Genomic DNA, 24,217 nt, shown 5'->3' on the forward strand with positions numbered 1-24,217 from the left:
ACATAGTTCATAAGATGCATTATTTATATGCCATTTATCTTTTTATATAAGATAAATAACAAAATTAAAAGTTACCTCTTTAAAGCAATTCAGTTCACAGCCGTGTGTGGACTCCATTGCCTCCCTCAGCCTATTTAAAAAAGATTTAAAAAGATTAAACAGCGACTGGGTTTGCCATCTTTTCCCAGGGAGCCTGAGCTAACCGGAGTTTTATGGTTGTTTCCAACCTCATTCCCACTGGTGAACACATACACACACTGGAAACACTCACAGCTGCCCATTGTCACATTACATAGGCTATACTTAAAATATGTGTCTTACTTTGGCCTTATTTTTTTCCCTTTTATGACTTTGTGTAGATTATAATTTTCACGTCCCTAACGTAAAATGGCAAATTAAAATCGCATGAGTGATAAGTACATAAAGAAAGTGATAGAACCTTTTTAGTGACATTGGCAGCACTTGTGAAAGTGCTGCGGTTGGCTGTTAGTCAAGGAACCTAAAAAGAAGGATAGCTGCCTTGGTGGCAGACTGTGGTGACAGCTGTATTGAAGTCTATGGGAGATGCATGGTTTGCATGTCAGATTCCCTACGTTTATACAACTTGCAACCTGGAATACAGCAGCATAACATTATCCCTGCAATTGAGCTTCCCACCCTGAGCTTGACAAAATAGTATATTTATAAATGCTAAACTACAAATGCTATGCTACTGTAACAGTAGCACAAGTAGAGAAGTGAGCAAACAAAATCAGTCATTTCCATTATACAGGAATATTTAACAAAATGTGCTAATATTAGTTAACACTGGCCACCATAAGCTACCAGAACAAGAAAGCATACTCTAGTACATACAGTACTGCTCAGGGGCGGCAGATGGAAATTAGCTAGTAGCTTAGCGAAATCTAGAACATGTCCTTGTATGATCTTTGTATGAGATTAATGCTTTTTGTACATTGTTCCTAGCAATTAAATGTGATATAATAATAATAATAATAATAACAATAATAATAATAATAATAATAATAATAATAATGCAGAGACACCACCAATTGCTCAGGCGGTGATCAGTAGTGTGTCATAGCAAAGTTTTGCATTGAAGAAGAGGGTGACATACGTAAGGTGTGTTTGTTTGTTGCTATGAAAACGCACCACCCACCCCCACCCAAGTCCTTTATTGTGGCGGGACATCAGATTATTCTTTCATTTGGACCATGCCTCACATCTCATTTGCTCCATGACATAATAGTGTTTCTGTGCAGCACATCTAGGGCTGAGTTGGCACTTAGACCCACTACTTGCTCAGTAGTGGTTTGTGTTTGTGTAGTTAATCTAATGATTGTGTGTGAGGCACCCAAGAGGCTGCTCTGCAGCACATCAGCCCCTCGTGAAGCCACAGCAAAGCATGAGATTATAGGCAGGCCTCAGATCTCACACGATGATGGTAAAGAGCAGCTACCGGCTGCGTATGTAGTTCAGCTGCAAGAACAACAGAGTTCAGGGAGGTCCACTTCTGTTCTGGCAGACACACTATGACAATTTGTCCACATTTGGTTTTATTCAACACTGGAAGTCATTTAGGTCTTGAAAGAGAAAGTCACGTGTGCACTGTGAGCAGCTGCCACTAGAGGAGACCACGGCCACCATGATACAACCACTGGTCCCCAGCTGGCTGCCCAAAGGAGTTGCATATGCATGATATGCTTCTATCTGATATTTTACATTAGGTACACACTATTCATTTAAAACAGTATTTTTCATCATAGTTCATGTAAAAGAAATTAATAAATACATAGCCAGCCAGCCGCTTTTGACTGTGCGTCACTGCTTGTTGAAACCAAAGTATATCAGTATGCAGTTCCTTAACTATTATATAGTTTTCAAATAGTAGTACCGAATAGTAATATATTACAACAGCATAATAGAATGCCTGAATTTAAGTTATGGCTTTTGGTGTGCCACCAGTTGAGACGTGGCTTCACCAATACAAAAAACAAACCAAAAATATAACAAAACCAGGACAAAAAAATAAATAATAAAGGGTTAAACAGGAGACCGAACTAAGACACAAAGACCCGAATTCTTAACAGTGATATGCATAAAGTTAAACAGATAAGTACGAGTGAGAAGGAGTCAAACCACACAATAATTTACTTGTGTCATGAAAGGGAAGCAGTAGATAGTATAGTTGGTATAGTTACCTTTACGTTTCTTTACTTTCATTCCCTGGAAAATATTACCTCCCTCATTCAATAAAATAGTGTCTCTCTCACTGGTAATCCCTGTTTAATGTCTTGCCCTTGTGTCCATAAAAACACTTAAAAGACATGATTTGAAGCATTTTCATTAACTTTAACAATGTATGATGTCAACAAACAACATAAATTAGTCACTCCTGCTGTTCCTGTTGTATAAATACACCTCTGGAAACAAGGAATGTCTGCAGAGAGATCCATGAAGAAATTGTATTTGATGAATATTAATTTATCATGCTCATTGTAAACTGCTCATTTAAAAAGAAATGAGCACAAAAACGGAAAATGTAATGGTGCCTCCTCTGAGGCTGCTGCACTTTAATTAGCCCGCGATGAGCCACGTGGCACTGTGTCTCAGTCGTCCTCTGTTAATGAGCATTACATTCTTACACGGCACTGATTTGGATATAGCAGAGCAGAGTAAAATCTCACACTACTACTATGACTACATAATGTGTGCCAGCAACATGCTTTAGTATAAATGATCACCTTTTCAAACATGGGTTCAAATATTGTCATGTGTTACAATAAGTTGCTATCATTAAACTATTAAAACATTTTTTTAGCTTGAAGTTGATATAAAGGTCACTAATTTCCAGTGAAAAAACAAATATGCAGCTCTTTCTCCAAGCCAGGAGAGCGAGACTTAACTATTGCTTGAGGGGGTGAAGGAGACACAGTGCCACATGGTTTGTGGTCAACTGGGTGAAGCCTCAAAGGCGGCATCTGCCTCCAGCTGTCACTAAGGTCTCCTGAGCCTCCTGGATGTGTTTGATTCAGGAAGCGGAATTATAAAAGCTGACTCCGAATCCAAAGTTGAAGTTGAACGTTTAATTAAATAAACATCATCTCTCTGTATGTCGAGTGAAAGCTTTTTACAGTCAGGAATCTGAGCTTTCCAAAAATAAAGAAGAACTGCATGTTGAGATTGCTAGCCACACACTTGTTGTCTAAAGTTTGAAAGAGTTGTGATAAAACCCAAATGTCGCAGAACTTTTTCAACAAATAGATCATGTTATACTTTAAAACAACATTATGTAGCTTTCTTTACCTTAAAATAACAGCTTCAAAATCATTTTGGTGTCTCTGTCTCAGCCACTCCCCCCCCATCACTTGTTTCTGCACTATGTAACTTCAGTGTGAGGGTAGGATCACAGCGGTACAAACATGTTTAGTTTAAGAAGTTTTCAACACATAACATTATTATGACATAACAGTTTTATTTGTAGTTAGCACCCACATTGACAAATTGATAAATTGTTACAGACCTGGATTTGTATTTACGACAGTGGTGTTGCACTCAGAAACTTTGGGGAGCGCCAAAGCGCACAAAATGCCAATTTCTACATGTTGCTTTAATTTCAATCAGATCATCAAAACTGCTGTTACGGTGAAAATGGTGACCTAGTTCTTTTTTTAAAACATTATTTATTCAACAGTTTATTTCATGAAAGCATTTCAGTTTGACAAATTAAAATGTAAATACATCTGCTCAACAGTTTCACTCAAGTTTACTGACCCTAGATTTAATACTGTGCAGCCACGCTACTCATTTTCAGGATGTATTCTTCAAATGTACCAGTACAGGAATATTCACCAGTTATTGACAATCTCTCCAAACGGTAACAGGACAAGTTTTTGCTATGTCTCCATTAATGGATGCATAAATTACAGTGGTTGTTTTTGAATAGGGACAAAGTAGTCTCTCACAAAACCAAACATGGCTAGCAACATGAAGACAAAATCTCTCAACTAAAAGCTTATTTGGTTGAAATCTGATGACTACTTTATCATCATCATCATCATCATCATCATCATCAGTCCTGCTTAGACAAAAAGACTCAGACAGAACAGCCATACTGGACCAGAACAGCAGCAGCAGCTTTGGCTTTAGACTTTTCAATTTTCAGAAAATGTTTAATAAGACAATCCGAGGGCTGGTCATCAAACTAACTATAAACAATATTGCTTTTTTTTATTATTTTTTATGACACAACTTTTAATCCAATAATTCAAATGGAGCCTAAACTTAACAATGTCTTCATGTGCAGTACAATGTACTGTATCATCAGGACTGAATTTTACAGAAAGCGTTGCTGCCCCACATTTAAAAACATTAAAATAATTCCATATAAAGACAAACATGAGGCCTTAGATCTACACAAAACATTATTCTCTCTAAGTATGGGTTACCCTTTATAAATGGTTCAACTCAGTGCTTCACTACAGCCTGTGGTTACAATGTTAGGAGATATGAAAACAGGTGTGTTAGCCTTGGTCATGTCACAGAGGCAACAGTCCCTGCTGGGACAAGTACGAGCATAAAGGTGAGGGAACAGTGGCAGGGTGCTCGCATCAGATGTTACCCTGCAGGAAATAAAATAAATTTCTGGGAATTGTGGCTGTAGGAAGGAGTGGCCAGTTGAGAAAAACAGAGCAGACTTTAGCGTCTGCTGAATCAAGGAATCTAACCAAAACAGAATGAGCGGGGTAGTTTTCTGTCCCATCACCTTCCCTCCCAAACATCCTCCTTTTGTTTGGCTGCCAGGCGCTTTTGTTCTGAAAGGTAAATCACAGAGACACAGTTGAATACATCAATCAGCGAAAGCCTTAAACTAAACAACAGTTATATGATATGTTGTTCTAAATGTGTATAGCTGTCGTCGTCACGTGCAGGGCAGTGAAGAGCTGTGCTGTCTGTAAATTCATCTCTGGATGCCATGACCAAACGTGGCGCTCCATCCAAGAACACAGTGTTCAGCACATGATGCACTTCTGCTCTGACATTCACTGTGCGTGTTGTGACCTTAAATAAAAAGCTCGCAGAGAACAAAGGAGCTGTTTTTAGTTTTCTATACTCAAATCCCTGACTTCCTGACTGGCTGTTCAGTGGACAGCCATTTGTGGTTTTCTGCGCCTATATACTTATGTTCCATCTGTGAAGGGAAATGGCTGCTGTACTGATTATAGACTAGCTATGATCTGCACAGCAGTGGATGAAGAGCAACTTCTCTTGGCATCGACTTGCAACAACACTTTCCATTTACTTCTGTAAAGTAGAAAAACAGCTCCCACTTGTGGTGGCAACCTTGTGATGCAAAACTACCTTTAAAGTAGGTGTGCACTCTGCCAATAAACTAAGAAGAAAAGGAAGAAGAAGAAGAAGAAGAAGAAGAAAATAAAAGAGGAGGAAGAAGAGGAGAAGGGGTCAAGAAGAAGGAGGTAGAGTAGGATGAGGAAGAAGAGAAGACAAAGAAGAAGAAGAGCACATAGGCAAAGCCACACATTGTAGACAACAAAGCCAAACGTGTTGTCGCCAATGTGGAAGCTTTTTACACACTAAATCTTATTAGAGCTGTGGAATATTAAATCATACATCTTCGCTTACTACATCTGAGTCTTCCTTACCCTGAGGTGTGGATAAACTACAGCTTAGGAACTTCTTTTTAAAAACAGAAATGTTAAATTATCAGATATCTTATCAGTATCGGCCGTGAGAAGCAGGTAATTATTGGTTATTGGTAATGGCTCAAAAAAACCCATACTGTGAATCTCTAGTTCTGCTTGTAAAAACCTCAATCACACGCTGAATATAACGTCTCTTTGAATAACGCACCCCTGGCCTCCTGCAGCTTCCTCCTCTCTGCATCACGCTGCTCCTTCGTCACGTTGCTCTTCACACCGAGGGCGCCGATGACAAGCTGGCGAGCCAGTGCTGCACTAGTCTGAGGTCTCTCTTTAGCAGGCAGGAGGTAGTCTGGGTGACAGGAGGGACACAGGGTATGTTGGTCCATAAAGGCATGAGTTACTGACAACAAACGGATAATGAACTGGCGAGACAGACGATTGTATTTGTACCTGAGCAGCTACGGGCTTTGGCCTTTGTGGCAGCGGAGGATTTGGAAAGAGGTCGCAACTTCATCATTGGATGTTTGGATCTTAAAGCTTCACGGGCTGAAAATGAAAGATAAATACATTGCAAATGTCAACTTGTTGTTTGGTATTATTGGAGTACAAAAAAGTACATTTCTAAGATGATGTTATAAAGAGATTCAGAGATGTTTCCCTAACAATTTACAATATCAAATAATAGCCCAGCACTGCAGCTTAATACCTACTTCATGATAATAATGTTGAGTTTTCAAGCAGTTGGTTGGTCGGGGTCTACTCATGTACACTGACTGCTTTATTAAAGAGTTTTCCTCCCATTGTGGCAGGAAAAAGTATCACAACCATTATATTTACCAAAAAGAATAATGTACTGTAAGGTTCACACCCAAAACCACCTTTTATGTGAAACAGCGCCTCACTTACCTGGTATGGGGCTTGAGAAGAGGGCCAGGGCATGTTTGTCATCCACCCACTGAATGTCAAAGCCTCTTTGTCTGAAATGAGTGACAGTGGGAAATCACACAAAAGCAGTAAAGAAGTTGTCACAAGAAAAAGGAAGATAGAGTTTAACTGATACTTCTGAGTCTTGTGGATCTTAGAAGCAATAAATATCTATAATTGCTGAAAGGTCTTTTTGTGAGGACTCCAATTTTGGAAAATGCTGCAAGAACAAGAAACCTGAAGTACATTGTAGTTTTTAAGGCTAGCAGTAGTACAATGAATTATACATACTGGTAGCACTGAAATAACTTGAGAAGATCCTCCGTCTTGAAGTCTGTGGGGAAGTCGTAGATCTCTAAGATGTGAGAAAGCTCTTCCTCGCTGAGGTCAATGTCATCATCGTCATCTTCATATTGGTCCGTGTTGTAGTAATCAAACCTGGCCTGCTGGATTGACTCCTTCTTTCTACCTTCCTTCACAGCCAGCTGGAAGGGTAAAGAGTTGAGAAGAGCAAGGACAGGTTGGAGAGGAAGGAAAGAGACGGGGGACATACATTTTAGCTAGGTGCACAAGTAAACTGGCAAACGGGTATACATGCATTTTGGTAAGGTTATTCAGGTTATTGTGTGACCTTCATCAAGCTCTCACCTCTTCAACCAGGTGTGGTTCCAGACAGTCTCCATCATCATTGAACAAGGTGTCCCAACTCTCCTCTTCCTCCTGTTCTTCCTGAAGGGACATTGCTTCCAGCTGCAAGGAAGATTCTGCCTCCCCACCGGTTGAGTCACAGTGCCCATTTACCTGCACATCTGCATCCTCTTCCTTCACATCGGACTTGTTGTCACCATCCTGTACCTGACCTCCCTGTTCTCCTCCAACAGGAGCTCCCTTATCCGCTGCTCCAGCCTTGTCCTTCTTGTTCTTGGCGTTTTTCCTTGCCTTGTCCGTGTAGCGAGGCCTGGGTCTTGGTTTATCTCCTCCCTGAGTCTGAGCTTTGTCTTTGGATCCTTGAGGTCGTTGCTTGGGAACGTAAAGAGCCTGACTTGGCTTCTTTGACTGAGATGGAGGTGTTGGTGTTGGCTGGGCTGGAGCACCGTCTTCTTTTGGCTGTTCAGACTCCATTATTAAATTATTTTAACAGATCTGGATCACAGAGGAGAGGAAATGGAGGAAGAGTCAGTGCAAAACCAATAAATAATATCATGTAGTACATTTTAATAAGGCATTAACAGATTTGAATGACTTTAGTGATAATGCAAATTATTCTTTATTCCAAAAAAAAGACTGATGAAAATGCAACACAGGGACAATACATCAGAGGTTGGGAGACAAAAAGATACAAATAATAAAACATTTTATGACATCACTGCATTACAAAAATGCTGCTCCTCTTAACGGGACTTCTGCTGACAAGGTTCGGGTTATTATTCGGTGTACTGCTTTATACGTAAAACATTAAAAAACACTTTTTAAATAAATGCCTCCTATGTATATGTAATATGTGAGTGACATGAACTAGTTAATGCCTCTGACAGAACTGTCTGAATATCAAAACAATAGCATTTAAACGACTAACGTTTCATTGCTGTTATCCGCAGTTAGCATGCAGATTTAGCTAGCTAACCCTAGCTTAACAAACCGTCCTCTCTAAGGCTGTAATGGTCGTTTATTGGGGACACGAGAAGAAAGTTCTTATCAATGCACATTCAAAATGTAATTATGTTAAGTTATTTCCGAATGAAATAATTTGTAAACCAAGTTATATAAAATAAATGTTACTCTCAGCTCAGCTTACCCGTGTTTGGTTTGTTTAGCGACCGATCTTCGTCGCACAACTGACGCAAGCGTATGACCACGCAAAGTATTCTGGGAGATGTTGTTCCTGTCTGGCGCTTCAGCTGAAGCATTCTTGACGGCGAGCACGTTTATCTCGTGTCGAAGTAGTTTTTATCAGAATATTCCTTTTTCTATATATGTCACGTTTTCGACCCCGGCGAGGGTTTATAATGTGCCGTCGCTTTAACGTGTTGTTTTTTGTAATGTATTTGTAGAGCAGCGCCTACAAAACAGAGCAGACTTCCGCATCTCATGGGCACAGAGTCAGCTATTGGTCAACATTTCAATTATTCACGTAGTCCTTTGCTGATTGGCCAATCTTATACACGTTACACAAGCTGTTTCGTAAATTTTGAAAGCATATATTGTGTAAATCGTGCAGCTTCAAACAAACGGCGCTGAGTGAACTCACATCGGTGCATCTAGGCCGGATAATTTCACTTCTACATACAGATACTGTTGTCAGGTAAGACGGGTTTTAAAGTAACGTTATCTCTGCATGCCACTGTGCTCAGGAACAAGCAGGGATGGGGAATAGGCATCAAACCAAAAGATTGTGTCGTGCATCAGCAATTAAACAAGATAAAGTTCTGATACAGGAAATGTCATTAATAGTAGAGTATAGTTGTGTGCAGATGGCGCACTGTGGTTTCAAAACTGTTGATTTTCCCATAGGAGGTATGCAACCACATACTATAGACTTATGTTCTGTATGTATGTGCAAGCATCTGGAAATTATTCTCAAAATGGGGAAACCGTAATGGTGTTCACTGGCGGATTTTGAAAGAAATACCTCAAATTCAAATTGTAAATCTTCTATTGTGCTTTCTATTATTATTGTTTCTGGAGACTTTTTTCATTCTACTTTAGTCTGCTCTGATGATTACTTTGAATACTTTCAGATAAATGTTTTTTGTCATTTAAAGGGATATTTATCACTGGGGCACTCAGTGAACTAGTAATGCATGTACATAAACTTTTGGGCCTTTCAACATACATAAACAAATAGTCAAAATGTGTAAAATCAATGTGGTCCATCTCACCTTTAAATGAATCTGATGCTGGAAGCTGACTCTTGCTCTACTGACGGATACTTCTATGCTGTCTATCATGTCATGAATATACTGTACAGCATCTTTATACATAATGTTTGCTCAAGATTCTGTTGTGCTCTATACTAAACTTGTGCTTCACCTGCAGGGGTCCAGACTAACATTTTACACTGGTTGCACTGGTGCGCCTAACTATTTCATTTAGGTGCACAATCATATAATTTAGGTGAACCCAGTGATACATTTTGATTACATTTTTAAACACATTATAACACCAATAAAGGTGCAAATACATGTTTTTCTTCATGGTTTTCTTAATCACAGCACACGCAACAACAAATGGCAACAACCTCAGTTGTTTTATTGCACTTTTTGGGTGCATGGGTGTCAGAAATAGTGGCACCCTAGAGCCCTGATCGGTGTATTGAATTAACTGCCCCAGCTCTGTGCTGTCTCCCACCAGGTGGCAGTGATGTGGGGCTCAGGTCTGTTGCTCCTCCTGGTCGGACTCTGGCATCGGTCCCACGCCCAGATCTCCGAGCCCATGTTTCAGGTAGTAACGCAGACGATGCTTCCTCCCGACAGTCTGCACAATCCCACACAACTCAACTATGGGATGGCTGTGACAGACGTGGATGGCGATGGTGACCTGGAGGTGGTTGTGGCAGGGTGAGTGTGAGAGCGATGGCGAGACAGTCTCTGTTAATTGTGTCTTTGCAGAAATTCTTCGAGCAAAACAAACCCGTGTGATGTTCTCTCTCAGGTACAATGGGCCCAACCTGGTGCTGAAGTACAATCGCACTCAAAACAGGCTGATAAACATTGCTGTTGATGACAGTAACTCTCCATACTACGCCCTGAGGGACACAACAGGGGCTGCTATTGGAGTTACCGCCTGTGATGTGGATGGAGACGGACGTGAAGAGATCTACTTCCTCAACACAAACAACGCCTACTCTGGTAACATGTGCATTCTCATTCTCATGTGTCCTCAACATTTTTGCCCCCGCTGAGTGATTTTTCCTCATGATCACTGACTTTTTTATAATGCAGGAAAGGCAACTTATTCAGACAAGCTCTTCAAGTTTCGGAACGGCCGCTTTGAAGATCTTCTGAGCGACGAGCTCAACGTGCGTCGTGGAGTCGCTAAAAGCATGGCAGGACGCTCGGTTGCATGTGTTGACAGAAAGGTTAGTAAAACTTTTGTACTTTTCTCAATGTTTACAATTCCTTCCCCTCACTCTATTGCCTGTTGTTGCTCTGCAGGGAACAGGCCGTTACTCAATATATGTGGCCAACTACGCCAGTGGCAATGTCGGTCCCCACGCTCTCTTGGAAATGGACGATGCTGCCAGTGATGTGAACGCGGGCGTCGTCGCGCTGTCGGATGTGGCTGCAGAGGCCGGGGTCAACAGGTTAACAGGTCAGGAGTCAGACTTGGAGGAGTGAAGTCTGTGATGTATTGAAGTGTGCTGAATCAGCGGTTCGCTTGTTGTGCAGGTGGACGCGGGGTGGTGGTCGGACCGATCCTGAGCGAGTCGAGGTCGGATGTGTTCTGTGACAACGAAAACGGATACAACTTCCTGTTCAAGAATAATGGAGATGGGACTTTTGTTGATATGGCCAGACAGGCAGGTGAGAGTAGTTGTAGAGGAAGTGAAGAAGCTGAAAGCAGGAGCTGAAATACTTTTAAATAAATGTAGTTTTTGAGTACGGGTCTGAGTACTGAGTCCCTGTCTTTTCAAAGTTTATACTTTTGTTTTCACACCTAATATGTTTTGCCCTGCTAGAAAAAGCTGTTCAGGCTGCTAGCTGCATGGCTAACTGAGCTAACTAGCTAACGGCAGCTACAGTTAGCCACAGCCAAAATCACACAAACTGACAATTTCTACATGATTTTGCTTTAAGTGGATGCTGACAGACAAATATGGAACTTATATATGAAATAGCAAAATACAATAATATTGTTTTCCCCACCCTATTAAGTAAAAAATAAGTAAAGAGGTCGCTACAAGCCCCCCAATAAACAGTCATGAAATGCACATCTATGGCAGGTCATTTGTAGATGAACCCAACATATAAAATAGAAAGCTCAGTGGCAGTAATAACTATATAAGTCCAAGCTAGGTAATATATAGATATAATGGACATCAAGGCTAAAAAAACACATTTATTGTTGACAATGTCTTTTCTATTTTCTATGTTCTCTGTAAACAAGACACAAAATGATTTAAAGCTGTAATTTTAAAGTAAAATAGCTGCATGATGTTGCTTTAAAAACAATTCAGATCCAAATATGGAGTATTATTTATCCAGCACTAAAGCTTTCAACCTTGTGTGAACTTGTAAAGGTGTGGAGGACAGGTACCAGCACGGCAGAGGAGTAGCACTGGCAGACTTCAATGGCGACGGGAAGACGGATATTGTGTATGGCAACTGGAACGGCCCGCACAGACTTTTCCTGCAGGGCAGCGACTCTAAATTCCGGGTAAGGAAGGAGAACAGGGCAGTGAAGGAAACCGGGGTGACAATTAAAAGACTGTCAGCTATAAATGGTTTGACATAGAAAGAGCTGACAGTGTTCTCTTGTGCAGAACATTGCTACTGGAAGATTTGCTGATCCTTCACCTATTCGCACAGTCATCGCTGCCGACTTTGACAATGACAAGGAGCTGGACGTGTTTTTCAACAATATTGCCTACAGGGGCAGTGCCCCCAACAGGCTGTTCAGGTGACATTTCAATTATCACGTGAACCCAAGTTCACATAAAAAACCACTAGCAGTAAAAAATGATCCTGATATCATTAGCTATTTTACAGTCTTGTGTGTTTGTTTGCAGGGTGTCGAGGAGAGCCGATGCAGACCCTTTGATCCAGCAGCTGAACGTCGGAGACGCTGCAGAGCCACAGGGGCGAGGAACAGGTCAGCCTCCTCTAAACTCAGAACAGACGACATTTTACAACATTTTCCTCCGTTTAAGTCTCAAAATGTTAGAAGCTGAAGTGAATATGTGACACCTCTGCCACGTCTGTTTGGATGAGATTTACAGAGACACAGCTGTCAGATAAACACCACAGTGAAGTTGTTATGTAGGTCAGTGCAGTGAAAGCCTGCTGTCTGTTTTGGACAGGTGGCACTGTGACAGACTTGGATGGGGACGGACAGCTGGACCTGCTGCTTGCACATGGGGAGAGTGCCCAGCAGCCCATCTCTGTCTTCAAGGTCACACAGGTGTGTATGTGCATGTGTTGCTTAAACAAAAGCACCAACACAACGATGCTAAAATACTTACTAGATGCATAAAATGCACAAGGTCATCAAATTAAAGCCTGTTTTTGGCAGAGTGCTGATGAAAGACGCTGCTCTGTAATCTGGTGGAACGGCACTAAGACAAATTCTACTTAGTATTGAAATATATTGCGTCGTTCTTTCACTCACTTTCAGAATTAATGCACACGCTAGCCAGATCAACATCTTTAGATGCAAGGCGTTTGTACCACTTTTGGCCACAGGGGGTGCCAGATTCAACACAAAATGAAAGTTCCTTGTAGCAGCTTTAAATTATCAAAAGTGAAAAGTCATTCTGAAGCAAAGTGTTCCCTGTGACTGATATATTATAAATGGCATTATAAGTTTATCAATAATGATCCATCAATGTGTGCACAGCATTTTACTGTTGTAGCTTGTTGAGGTAGAGCTAGTTTAACTACTTTTATAAACTGTTGGGTAGCTTAGTTCAGGGGTTCCCAACCTAGGGGTTGGGTCACAAGATGAATCTGAGGTACATGAGGTGATTATTGAGGTTGTAAAGGAGAGGAAAAAACATGTTATGTTACTCTAAATTCAATAGGATTTTTTGTTTTTTTTAACTTGTATCTAATCTCTAATCCCATCAAAATATTGGGGAGTTTTACCTCTTCGGGTACTGAAAAGTTGTTTCAGTAAAATTATCTAAGAAGTTCAAAGTGGAAACTTTTTTTTTCACTTGAAGGAGCCCCAACCAAACACTGCCTTTATTCAAAGGTGTCACAAGCCAGAAAAAGATTAGGAACCAGTGTTTCATTATCTTTTAAGTAAATTCATTGTACTTATGTTGTACAATGTGTGTATGGAAAATATTGATCAGAAAAGTAATCCAGCTCAGATATTTGTAGTGGAGTAAAATGTATGTTCTTGAGTACAATTATCTTAAAACTACTTGATTACAGTGTTGTTTATAGTAACTGAGCCCTTAAGACACAAAACCTAAACTGTCCGACCTCATCAGGGCTCATCCAACAACTGGCTGCGGGTCGTCCCTCGCACCCAGTTTGGCTCTTTCGCCCGGGGAGCCAAGGTAACGGCCTTCACCAGCCAGAGCGGCGCTCACACGCGCATCATTGACGGAGGCTCGGGGTACCTGTGTGAGATGGAGCCTGTGGCGCACTTTGGCTTAGGTAACGTCCTTTACACTATGTAATTTACAGATACTGAAAGAAAATGTGATACTAAAACATATATCTCTTACTAAAGATATAATATGTAATGTTTCTACAATAAACTTAGAGTTACATAGCAAGATTAGCTTAGCATTAAGACTGAGGGCAGGGATAAACCGCTAACCTGGCTCTGTCCGAAGTTAAAGAATACACCAAGCTCATTGGTTAACATGTATTTGTTGTTATTCCGTACACAAAGAAAAACAACAATTTGTGGTTTTAGACAGAGAGATCCATCACCCTAACAGTGTTTTTTAACTCAGGACAGACCCAGGATTCCCCTGCATCCACTCTTCATGCTAGGCTAAGCAAATCACCTCCTGGCACTAGTTTTATGTGACGATACAGACGATTACCCAAGAAAATGGTGTAACTATTTTTGAACGGTTTATTTGCCGCCTGCTCAGTGATTTTTCTTCCCTTGACTCCCAGGAAACGATGAGGTGACGGTACTGGAGGTCTCCTGGCCAGACGGCAGCTTCATCACTCGAAGCCTGCAGCCGGGTGAAATGAACTCCGTGGTGGAAGTAGCCTATCCCAAAGAAGGGGAAACGACTGCGCTTGCCAACGACACGCAGGTACGCAGAACGGACCCGCGGCATGAACTCTGAGCAAGGGTAATGTTTCAGTCAGTCTCTGTAGTGACTTTATAAATGTATCCAAACCACCAACCACCAACCTGTCTCTTGTTGTTTTTTGTCACAGGCAAGATTAGTTCAATCAAACACAGTTTTATCAAAATATCGCTGTGAGCACTCTGACAGTAATGTTGCTAATTGATTGCTTGCTTCTTTGCTGTTTTTAAAATCCAAATGATTCAAAATATTTGTTTTTAATATCAACTTATTTCTTTCTTCTTTCTTCTTTCATTCAGTGTGGTAAAGGTTACACTGTCAGGAATGGCCGCTGTGCAGGTAAGCATATTTTTTCACATTAGTTTTTTTTATTGAACGCCCTGAAAGTCCAATGTGTAGGATTTTGTTGCATCTAGTGGCGGGGTTGTAGATTGCAACCAACTGAACACCCCTTGCCTCACCCTTCCCTATGTTGGCTATTAGAAACATGACAAGATGTGAGAAGCCCTCACTACAGCCGAAGATTAGTTTGGCTGTTCTGGGCTACCATACAAACATGTCGGACTCAGTGGAAGAGGACCGGTTCCTCTGTAGATATAAAAGGCTCATTCTAAGGTAACAAAAACACAACAAATCTTAGTTTCAGGTGATAATACATGAATGAAAACTTAATTATAAATGTTATGTTACATTTCTGCCAATAGATCCTCCTAAATCCTACACACTGGACCTTTTTAAAGATAAGTATATGCATTTAAAATAACCTATTATTTGTTTTCTTTTTAATTTTCTTTCATGTTTATGTTTCTGCAGGTCTGTGAGGATAATCACATGAAATACAACACAAAATCAGATTCACACATACAATAATGTTACAGAACACATGGTTTTAAAACACTAAGGCAGAGGTATTGTTGTTTCCTTTACTCTATGAGTAGTTTTAATATTTTTGTTTCATCATCTTCTTTTCATTATTTACTTTTAGTGCTACTTCTATTGTTGCTTTTTTCTATGTGCCAATGTAAGCTCACTAAATAAACCGCTACAATTCATTTATATATTGTCAGATTATCATTTCACGTGTACGAAGAATCACATCTGTTGTACTGAGTTTTCCCTAAAAGCTGAAAATGAACCAGTAAGATCCAGATCTGACGTGTGTGGCTGACACAGATCTTTTCTCTACAAAGGAGAGATACTGAGTACCTCTATCCCCCTGTGTTCCCTTGTTTTGGCACACCTCTCCTTTACTCATCCTACTTCCATGTGGCTGCCATCTTCATCAGCTCCAGCCATTTGCACTGCTTTGTCTTAATCTGATGTCTGCCTGTCTTTGATATCCTCCTCCATTTTTTCCTTGCTTCTTCTGTCCCTGTATTCATGCAGCATTGGCTCCATTTTACGATGGTGTCCGCTCCACCTCTGTCTCCACGTTTGAAGCCTCCTCCTTTAAGACAGTTTTACTACAGTATGTGATGGTGCTCTCTGCACTGGCAGATCTCAGGGGATGGTAGTCTTGAGGGTAACGATGACACAGTAAGACAGCATTTAACCAGCACTGCATGCAACCATTTGCTTAAAGACTTGACGTCCTGTGACTTGCAGTAACAGAATGTATTTAATCAGAATGCATATCGTAGTGTGTGGACGTCCTGCAGTCTGGAGGCTCTGGTGAGCTGAGAGCACGCAGTACTCCCTCCATGTTGAAAGTGAAGACTGAAAAACTGGGATCAGTATCCTGCCCTCTGCCCAGCTGTTGTAGTGTCGAATATCCAGTCAAGCATGCATGAGGGGATTTTCCTGACCAGAGCTTGCCACAACATAAAGTTAGCAAGGTTTTTTAAATCCGACATTTAATGCCTGGTGAATATAGTGCATGAACTACATTTCAATTATTATTTTTATGTTATAGGGCCTCACAACCTGAAACTGAGGAAGCTAAATGGCATTGAACCATCAGTCATTTTATTATTTACACCTGTGCCTTTCCCTCTGTGACTTGTCAGAATGTTTTGAAAAAGGCTTATCATGCTTAAAATAAATATGTCTGTACCTACTTTTCAGTTAATCATTTATAATAAATTTCGCATGGTGATATGAAAGCACGTCTGTATAGTGAGTTAATTAAATCCTGTCCAGCCAAGATGAAAAACCTCAAACATGAAGTTAGTTGTGAGAAAGTGCTACTGATGATGGCTGACACACAGTTGGATTTGACAGCACTAAAGGATAAGTTCAGCCAAGAATTCAAAATTCATTATGTGCTCACCTACGTGCTGATGGAGCGTTATGTGAAGGTTCTCAGTCCACAAAACATTTCTGGAGCTTCAAACGTAAAACGGTGTTATTTAAACTGTATACAAGCTTGTACACCCAATTCAGACGGGGTGCATGCTGACGCTTTTAGCTTCGCAGCCGCAGTGAAGATTTCAGGGTGTAAATCAAATCAATTTGGGATCTGGGGGCCTCCGGACACTTAGATTATGGCGGGTGAGCAGTACAGAGCCATTTTGTGTCTTTTTCAGTTGTTTTTGGGGTTTTTTTTATATTCTAAAACAAGTCCCTATCTACTTCAGTTGTTTAGGAGAATGCTGCAGCGCTGTTTTACTGTGAAGCTCCAGAAATGTCTTGTGGACTACGAAACTTCACCTGACCAGAAATAGCACAACAGTGATATATGGTATTACCACCCAACAAATTGCCATGGCTAAGGTGGTATTAAAACATCCAGCAGTTACTGAGCAGCATTACCATTCATCTGGAGTCATGTTTCTGCCCACATGATAAATGTAAGACAGATATCGGTTCTATGTAACTCTGTTTTTGGTCTCCGACAACCCCAGAGGGAATTACCTGGCTCTTCAGCTGCCAAATTCTTCACCATGTTCACCAGCTACTGGTTAACTGTGTGTGTCTGCTGTTTATTGCTAAGCAGGAACAGTGGGTTTATGAGAGCTCTCTGGCTGAAAACAGCTGACACTTGTGGGTGGAAACGACCCTGTTGAGAGCAGAATGACTGGAACAAAACAATAGAGTTGTGTTAAACCAAAGTAATAAGCTATGGGATGCTATAAAGCTCAGTAGAGCTGAAGGGGACTGCAGAGTCAGATGAAAATTCTCTCAGAGCTCACGACTATAAGTGACTCTCACCAGATCACATGCAGTTATTTGAGACATCATTAATATGAAAGTATTGATAAGTGCTGCTTTAAAGGTGCAATACGTAAGAATAAGTCACCTTGAATTCATACTCGCAACAAATAGGGTCAGCATATCACCGGCATAGCTGCTAGCTGCTGCTAAGTGTATATATATTTCATACACCCATGACTGTAGCTACTGTTAGCTGTGTTAGCCTTGCAGCTAGGTTACTATCAGGGGGATGTTGGTGTTTACACCACTAGCACAGGAATTTTGGACAGCTGGGAGAAAGAGGTTTTCGGGCCTCGGGCTAACTGGTTAGCATGCTAACTTCAGTAGGTATCTCTTCATAATGTCAAAACTGTCACACTCTGTTGATATTTTAGCTAATGTTTTGAATGTTTCTAAAACTCTTACATATTGCACCTTTAATAATGACAGATTTAGAGTTCGAGTTGCAGCTGTGCATGCTGGGTTATAATTATGGCCTATTGTCATTAATGTTCTCATAAATACCAGCGCTTTTAATGGAAGTCAACAAGCCAAAATGTGCAAAGGTCTACATTGTGGATTTACAGTCCAATAACAGAGATGAGCTCGGTGCGGCTGTGATGAAACAGTATTTATTTGACACCAGTCATATTAGCTCATTGCCATGTGTATCAAACAACAAGCAGTACGAAAGTTTGTTCTTGCACAAAATGTCACCAAAGCAAGAGACACTTTCACATTTGTGAGCCAGTTTTTGGCAGTTTTTGTTCTTTGGAAGATTGTTCTGAAATCGAGGAAGGGTTGGTGTATTTTCAAACACGACAGGTAAAGATTCAGGAAGACTTTTTGACCCATCCTTTGTCCGCTCACTTCCGTGTTTAATGCACAGTACGTCTTTGCATAATCAAAAATTTAGGAAGAGTCGGTCTCACTCATGGAAACCAAGAGGTTAGTACTTAGATTTGTGCAAGTGCCTGTGTTCGTGTGTCTAACAAATGAAGTATAGGCTTCACGTGAGAGGAAAAGATGGAAGATCTGCTACATTATGTACATGGACGGTCTGAATGACATTCATCTGCTACCAGACAGCATGATTTACATCAGAGGTGGAGGAGGAGGAGGTTTTTTGTACACTTTCTCTGGGCTCTGGGGAGGTGATGCCTTACTTAAATACTTATACATCCTACTTACAGGTGCATCTCAATAAATCAGAATATCATGGAAAAGTTCATTTTCCCGTAACTTAATTCAAAAAGTGAAACTTCTATATATTCTAGATTCATCAGTGAAATATTGGTTACTAGTAATTTTGGCACTATGGGCAGGGGCCAAGTCCTGCTGGAAAAGGCTGACTGACGCTGACTTGCATCTCCATAAAGCTTGTCAGCAGACAGAAGCATGAAGCGCACTGAAATCTCCTGGTAGACGGCTGCGTTGACTCTGGACTTGATAAAACACAGTGGACCAACACCAGCATATGACATGGCTCCCCAAATCATCACTGACTGTGGAAACTTCACACTGGATTTCAAGCTACCAGTGCCTCTCCACTCTTCCTCCAGACTCTGCAGCCTTGATTTCCAAATGAAATACAAAATTTACTTTCATCTGAAAAGAGGACTTTGGACCACTGAGCAGCAGTCCAGTTCTTCTCCTTAGACCAGGTAAGACGCTTCTGACGCTGTCTCTGGTTCAGGAGTGGCTTGACATTGGGAATGCGACACTTGTTGCCCATTTCCTGGACACGTCTGTGCGTGGTGGCTCTTGATGCACTGACTCCAGCCTCCGTCCACTCCTTGTGAAGCTCCCCAAGTTCTTGAATCGGCTTTGCTTGACAATCCTCTCAAGGCTGCGGCCATCCCTGTTGCTTGTGCACCTTTTCCTACCACACTTTTCCCCTTCAGTCAACTTCTGTGGCTTACCCTCCTTGTGGGGGGTGTCAATGAGTGTCTTCTGAACAACTGTCAAGTCAGCAGTCTTCTCCATGATTGTGGTCGTGTTTACTGAACCAGTCTGAGAGATTTATTATTTATTAGCTGATTAGAGCTCTTCTCTTCTGACGAGAAATATTGAACTTTTTTTAAACTAATTTTTTGAGATGCACCTGTATATTTGCTAAAAACTTAAAAGCCAGTGTCTGGTGCGCAGGGTTGATGGTGATGTGTTAAGTCCAGGTTCCTGGTTGGTCCGTTTCAGTTGTGGCTGACATGGACCACGTTGGTGCAACTGCGGTGGCTGAGGTATGAGGTCTGGCGAGACCTGTGGTCTTCACTCCTGCCTCTGCACTTCCTTCCTCCCTCTTTTTTATTCTCACATCCTTCTCTCACCCACCATATTACACACAGCTGTGGTAACGTCAAAGAGGACAGGAAGGAAGCTACGACGGTACGATCACACAAAGTATTGCTAACAAAATGTTCTTTTCACAGAGACATCCTACAGTAGCATGACTGAGTCAGCGCATGCACATTGCTGTGCAAAAAACTACGACAGTGTGTGTTTTAAGCGTTCAATGTGAAAAAAAGCTTTAGCATGTGTCAGCGCGTCAGGAGCCTCTCTTGGTTGAAAGCTAGTGAATCCTTTGTGTGAGCGTGCATGGGCTAAGAGTTGAAACAGGAGTAGCATCATTGTCCTAAGTTCTCCTCTAGGGTTGGGAGCGATCAGGGGGACGTGGTCGTTAAGGAAGTACCCAGTCATCGAGCTGTGCTGCCGGACACGGAGCTGCTCCCTGAGCTGGAGCCACTGGAGCCCCGGTCTTCATAGATGGAAATCTCTATCTGGTGGGAGAGTAGTTAGGGATCAAGAATTATCTGTGGTGTGTGGTTAATTAAACAGAAAACATAAATGCAACAGTTTTTGTGTGCATGTAACCAAAAACACTGAGTAAGGATACAACACGCATTCCTCTCTCTATGGGATCTGTGATGAGCAGCCCTCTGGGAGCATAGATCTTCTCATTCTGCTCCTGAATGTACTTGGCTATCTTCTTCAACACCTAACACGCAGACAGAAGAAAAATGGGAATGGGTAAGGATTCCCAGACATGTTAATCATTGTCCAAAACCAATATAATGCACTGAGATCACCAGTCTGACCTTTTCATAGCGTGTCTCCATGCAGAGGAAGATAAGATATGCAGTAGCGCAGGCCAGACACCCCTCCAGGTAGGACTGGCCTCCTATCTTCTCTGCCTCTGCGTAGTAGTTATTCAGCGTCTTCACAGTGTCTTCAAACAGTGTCCGCTCAATCTGGAGACACACGCAGTCGTGAGGAGCAGGGTTAGGATTGGTACAGATGGCTGAAATCCAACCAGTCACATTTCAGTTATATGGCATGTTTGTTCACCACTGGACCACCAGGATTTACCATTAACAGTCCTGTTGCTCGGGTACTAAAAATAATAAATGTTCTGTTGAGACGTCTCCTCTTCACCATGCAATTGTTTTAACTCTTAACCACTCTGAACACAACAGGTCGCTTCATATGGAGGACTGAAACTGCCAAAATAAAGAAATAAATTAATGGCTCAAATCAATTAAAATGCCATCATAATCATTAATTATTCTTGCTTGCATTATTCATGTTTTTATAAAAGGACTTGGGTAGATGGACAGTGTAACAGGTGTTTGAAAGTTAAAGCAGCTACAAGGAACGTTCATTTTTTGGTTGATTCTGGCGGCCCCTGTGGACAAAAGTATAACTAAACGATAATAACTATATAGACATTGCCAATCTTGTTACTGACGCCTGGTTTCATAATGACTTGAAAGTTGTAGTTTGTTTACAGAAATATTTGCATTATTATTGTAATAGTTCTCTTGGTTAAACAGTAAATAAAATAATTGGCACATATTGCTTCCAATTTAGCAACATTTATCCCTTCCAACATGAAGCAAACAACTGTATTAGAAAGACTTGTGTGAGACTAAATGTCTCACACAACCCATTGATGGCATTAACAAATACTTTGATTAATTAAAGCATCAGTTTTTACTGTGTGTTGCCGTCTTCACACTTACAGGCCACAATGACATCGTGTCATATCATACCAAGTGCTATGTTGACCACAAATATATGTAATACCTGCCACGAGGGATCATGGGAGTTGTTGCTTCATTGTGAAACAACCACCACTGAACTGACTCAGGCACAAATGTTCAAGGAGGAGACAATACTCTAAAACTGTATTGAATGTATGTTTCCAAAATGTTTCCAACAATGTTGAAATCCTGAGGAAACGTTGCATTTCATTCAGTCGCATGTCGCTATAACTCCAAGAGAGCCACAGAATGAGGAAGGAAATCGATGAGGAAGGAAGTCTGTGGCTCTCATGTTTACTGACTTCCTTCCTCACCCCGTGGCTCTCTCGGAGTTATAGCGGCTGAATGAAATGCAACGTTGTTGGAAACATTTTGGACAATGTAAGTGCACAACTAAAAATGCTCAAAGTTCTGGTCAGTTTTAGACATTGAAATGCAGAAGTGTTACATATTACATATGCATGTGTGACTGAATGCTGCCGTCCCCTCACCCTGCTCTCCAGCTCCGAGGGGAACTTGGTCTGAAACTTGCAGGTGGTTCCTTCACTGTAGTCTCTCTGGATGAAGACTTTGTTTGCCAGAGATGCACTGTGCCTCAACTCCTGCAGATTGTGGAACTAGGGGAGGATAAAACACACACACACACACACACACACACACGCAAACAGACAAATATAATGAGGTTTGATACAGTTAAGTATTTATAATGAGTCCCCAGAGGGAGCTCCAGATCTCTGTGCACCAGTCCGCTCCTAATGTGTACAAACAGAGGCTGAATCGGAAGTATAGGGTGATAGAGGAGAAGCAGACGAGATGTGATCAATCACCCTGTGGCTCAGTGTCTGCGCTCATTCCTGCCTTGTTGTCTGCTGGAGCCGAGCCCGGCATTGGACATACTATCTGTCCCACACACACACACACACACACACACACACAAAGCGGAGAGTAGCGCTTGCAGGAGACAGGACAACATTTCACTACAGCTCACAACAGATTGATCAGGTGGAACAAGATGAGGCAGACTGATAAAAGGGCGCACACACACACACACACACTTGTAATCTATAATGTTCGTGCTGGAAATGTTGATTGAATCCAGGTGTGTGTTGGGGAAACATCAATTTGAGATCATCAATATTCTTTATTTGAGCGTTTGTGGGAGCACAGATGGAGGCTGGAGAAGCAGAGAGGAAGGTCAGGGCGGCGTGGCTGCTGTCCATGGTGCTGAACGCTGCTCCTGTGTGTGTGTGTGTGTGTGTGTGTGTGTGTGTGTGTGTGTGTGTGTGTGTGTGTGGTCAGCAGTGTCCACACACTACAGTGGCCTGTCACCGGATTAACAGGGCGTCTCAACAAGACAACAACAGATCTGCTTTCACCAAAACAGCTTAACATCGCGCGGTGATCCGTGTTTCTGCCCCATTTCTGCTCCGTGAAGCCTCAGCTGACTCTCACACTCCACGTTTCTGGGTTTCCCTTTAAAAACGCCAAGAAGACCGAACCGAACCCTCCCGGACGCAGCCGGCATGATAATGTAGGACACAGCCGTCAGGAGTGACTCAAGTACGGCACAGTTTCACCCGCGCTGACCGCGTCCGCTGCCCCCGCGCCCGCCTCGTTTCACTGAACACTGAATTGTTCGCGCTGCTCATCGACACCTCGGCAGGAAAAATCAAACAGACAATGTGCCAGGCTTACCTCTGTCGCCATGTTGCCATCCGTAGCCGTAGGGTACGAGTCCCTGCATGCGCTGAAATCGCTTTAGTGGGACACGGGGACGGATTGGAGGAGTGGAGGGGGGAAGGGCGGGGTGGGCAAGGGGAGGAGGAGGAGGAGGAGGGGGAGGGGCTAAAGTACAGTGGAGGTAATATTAATTCAGCTGTCTCACATGTATGGAGGCACATTTCAGCCATGTAAACAAAGAACATACATGAAATGCTCCCGTGGTAAGTATAATAAGAAATGATGCTATAAAATTGTAATTATGAGATAAATGTTGACTTTTTAATCTCATAATTTTGATTTTTTTTTTAATCGCATAATGACTTTTTATCTAACTTTTATCTCATATATTGACTTTTTTTTATCACAATAATGACTTATCTTATAATTTCGATGTTATAATTGCTGCTTTAAATATTTTGTCATAGGAAGGTGTCTTATAAGAAAATTAAAACATTACTGTGAAATGTATTCATAACTGCAGGCTTATTACTGCCAAGGTTATGTTTTCCCCCTTCTGTTTTTTCATTGGTTGGTTGGTTGGTTTGTTGGCACGATTACACGAAAACTACCGCAGATTTCCATTAAACTTGGATGGAGGATGTGTCTCAGCCCAGAATAGACCCCATTAACCTTTGGTACGGATCCAGATAAAGGGACAGATCTGGGTATTTCTTCTTGTTTTCTCTAACGTTGTGAGATAGGGTGTCCTTAATTTCGTTCATTTCTCAGGGAATAATGCATGGACCTTGTTGAGGATGGTCAGGTATATTTATCTGGTATCTATGAGTGAGTAC

General features: G+C 41.6%; 3 protein-coding genes across 3 annotated transcripts; 1 reads left to right on the top strand and 2 right to left on the bottom strand.

The window, feature by feature from the left end:
- Positions 1-3,455: 3,455 nt before the first annotated feature.
- On the bottom strand, positions 3,456-8,472 carry r3hcc1l (R3H domain and coiled-coil containing 1-like). Its single transcript, XM_084376341.1, has 7 exons — positions 8,383-8,472; positions 7,236-7,730; positions 6,879-7,072; positions 6,570-6,640; positions 6,114-6,209; positions 5,872-6,012; positions 3,456-4,814 (listed from the first exon to the last, which is right to left on the bottom strand). Exons 2-7 carry the CDS (start codon positions 7,707-7,709, stop codon positions 4,762-4,764), a joined length of 1,029 nt encoding a protein of 342 aa, XP_084232467.1. The 5' UTR covers positions 7,710-7,730; positions 8,383-8,472; the 3' UTR covers positions 3,456-4,761.
- A 253-nt stretch (positions 8,473-8,725) lies between these two features.
- crtac1a (cartilage acidic protein 1a) lies at positions 8,726-15,587 on the top strand. The gene is made up of 14 exons (XM_084376330.1): positions 8,726-8,889; positions 9,939-10,144; positions 10,239-10,435; positions 10,529-10,665; positions 10,742-10,898; positions 10,976-11,110; positions 11,827-11,963; positions 12,070-12,206; positions 12,316-12,398; positions 12,607-12,707; positions 13,744-13,912; positions 14,387-14,532; positions 14,829-14,868; positions 15,343-15,587. The coding sequence occupies exons 2-14, from the start codon at positions 9,948-9,950 to the stop codon at positions 15,348-15,350; spliced, it is 1,644 nt and encodes a 547-aa protein (XP_084232456.1). The 5' UTR covers positions 8,726-8,889; positions 9,939-9,947; the 3' UTR covers positions 15,351-15,587.
- Positions 15,588-18,277: 2,690 nt separating this feature from the next.
- On the bottom strand, positions 18,278-23,486 carry golga7ba (golgin A7 family, member Ba). The gene is made up of 5 exons (XM_084379391.1): positions 23,397-23,486; positions 22,193-22,318; positions 20,757-20,909; positions 20,555-20,656; positions 18,278-20,438 (listed from the first exon to the last, which is right to left on the bottom strand). The coding sequence occupies exons 1-5, from the start codon at positions 23,406-23,408 to the stop codon at positions 20,355-20,357; spliced, it is 477 nt and encodes a 158-aa protein (XP_084235517.1). The 5' UTR covers positions 23,409-23,486; the 3' UTR covers positions 18,278-20,354.
- Between the last annotated feature and the right edge of the window lie 731 nt (positions 23,487-24,217).

The sequence above is a fragment of the Pagrus pagrus genome, assembly GCF_965226575.1.
Source record: "Pagrus pagrus genome assembly, chromosome: 2".
In the NCBI taxonomy this organism is placed as follows: domain Eukaryota; kingdom Metazoa; phylum Chordata; class Actinopteri; order Spariformes; family Sparidae; genus Pagrus; species Pagrus pagrus.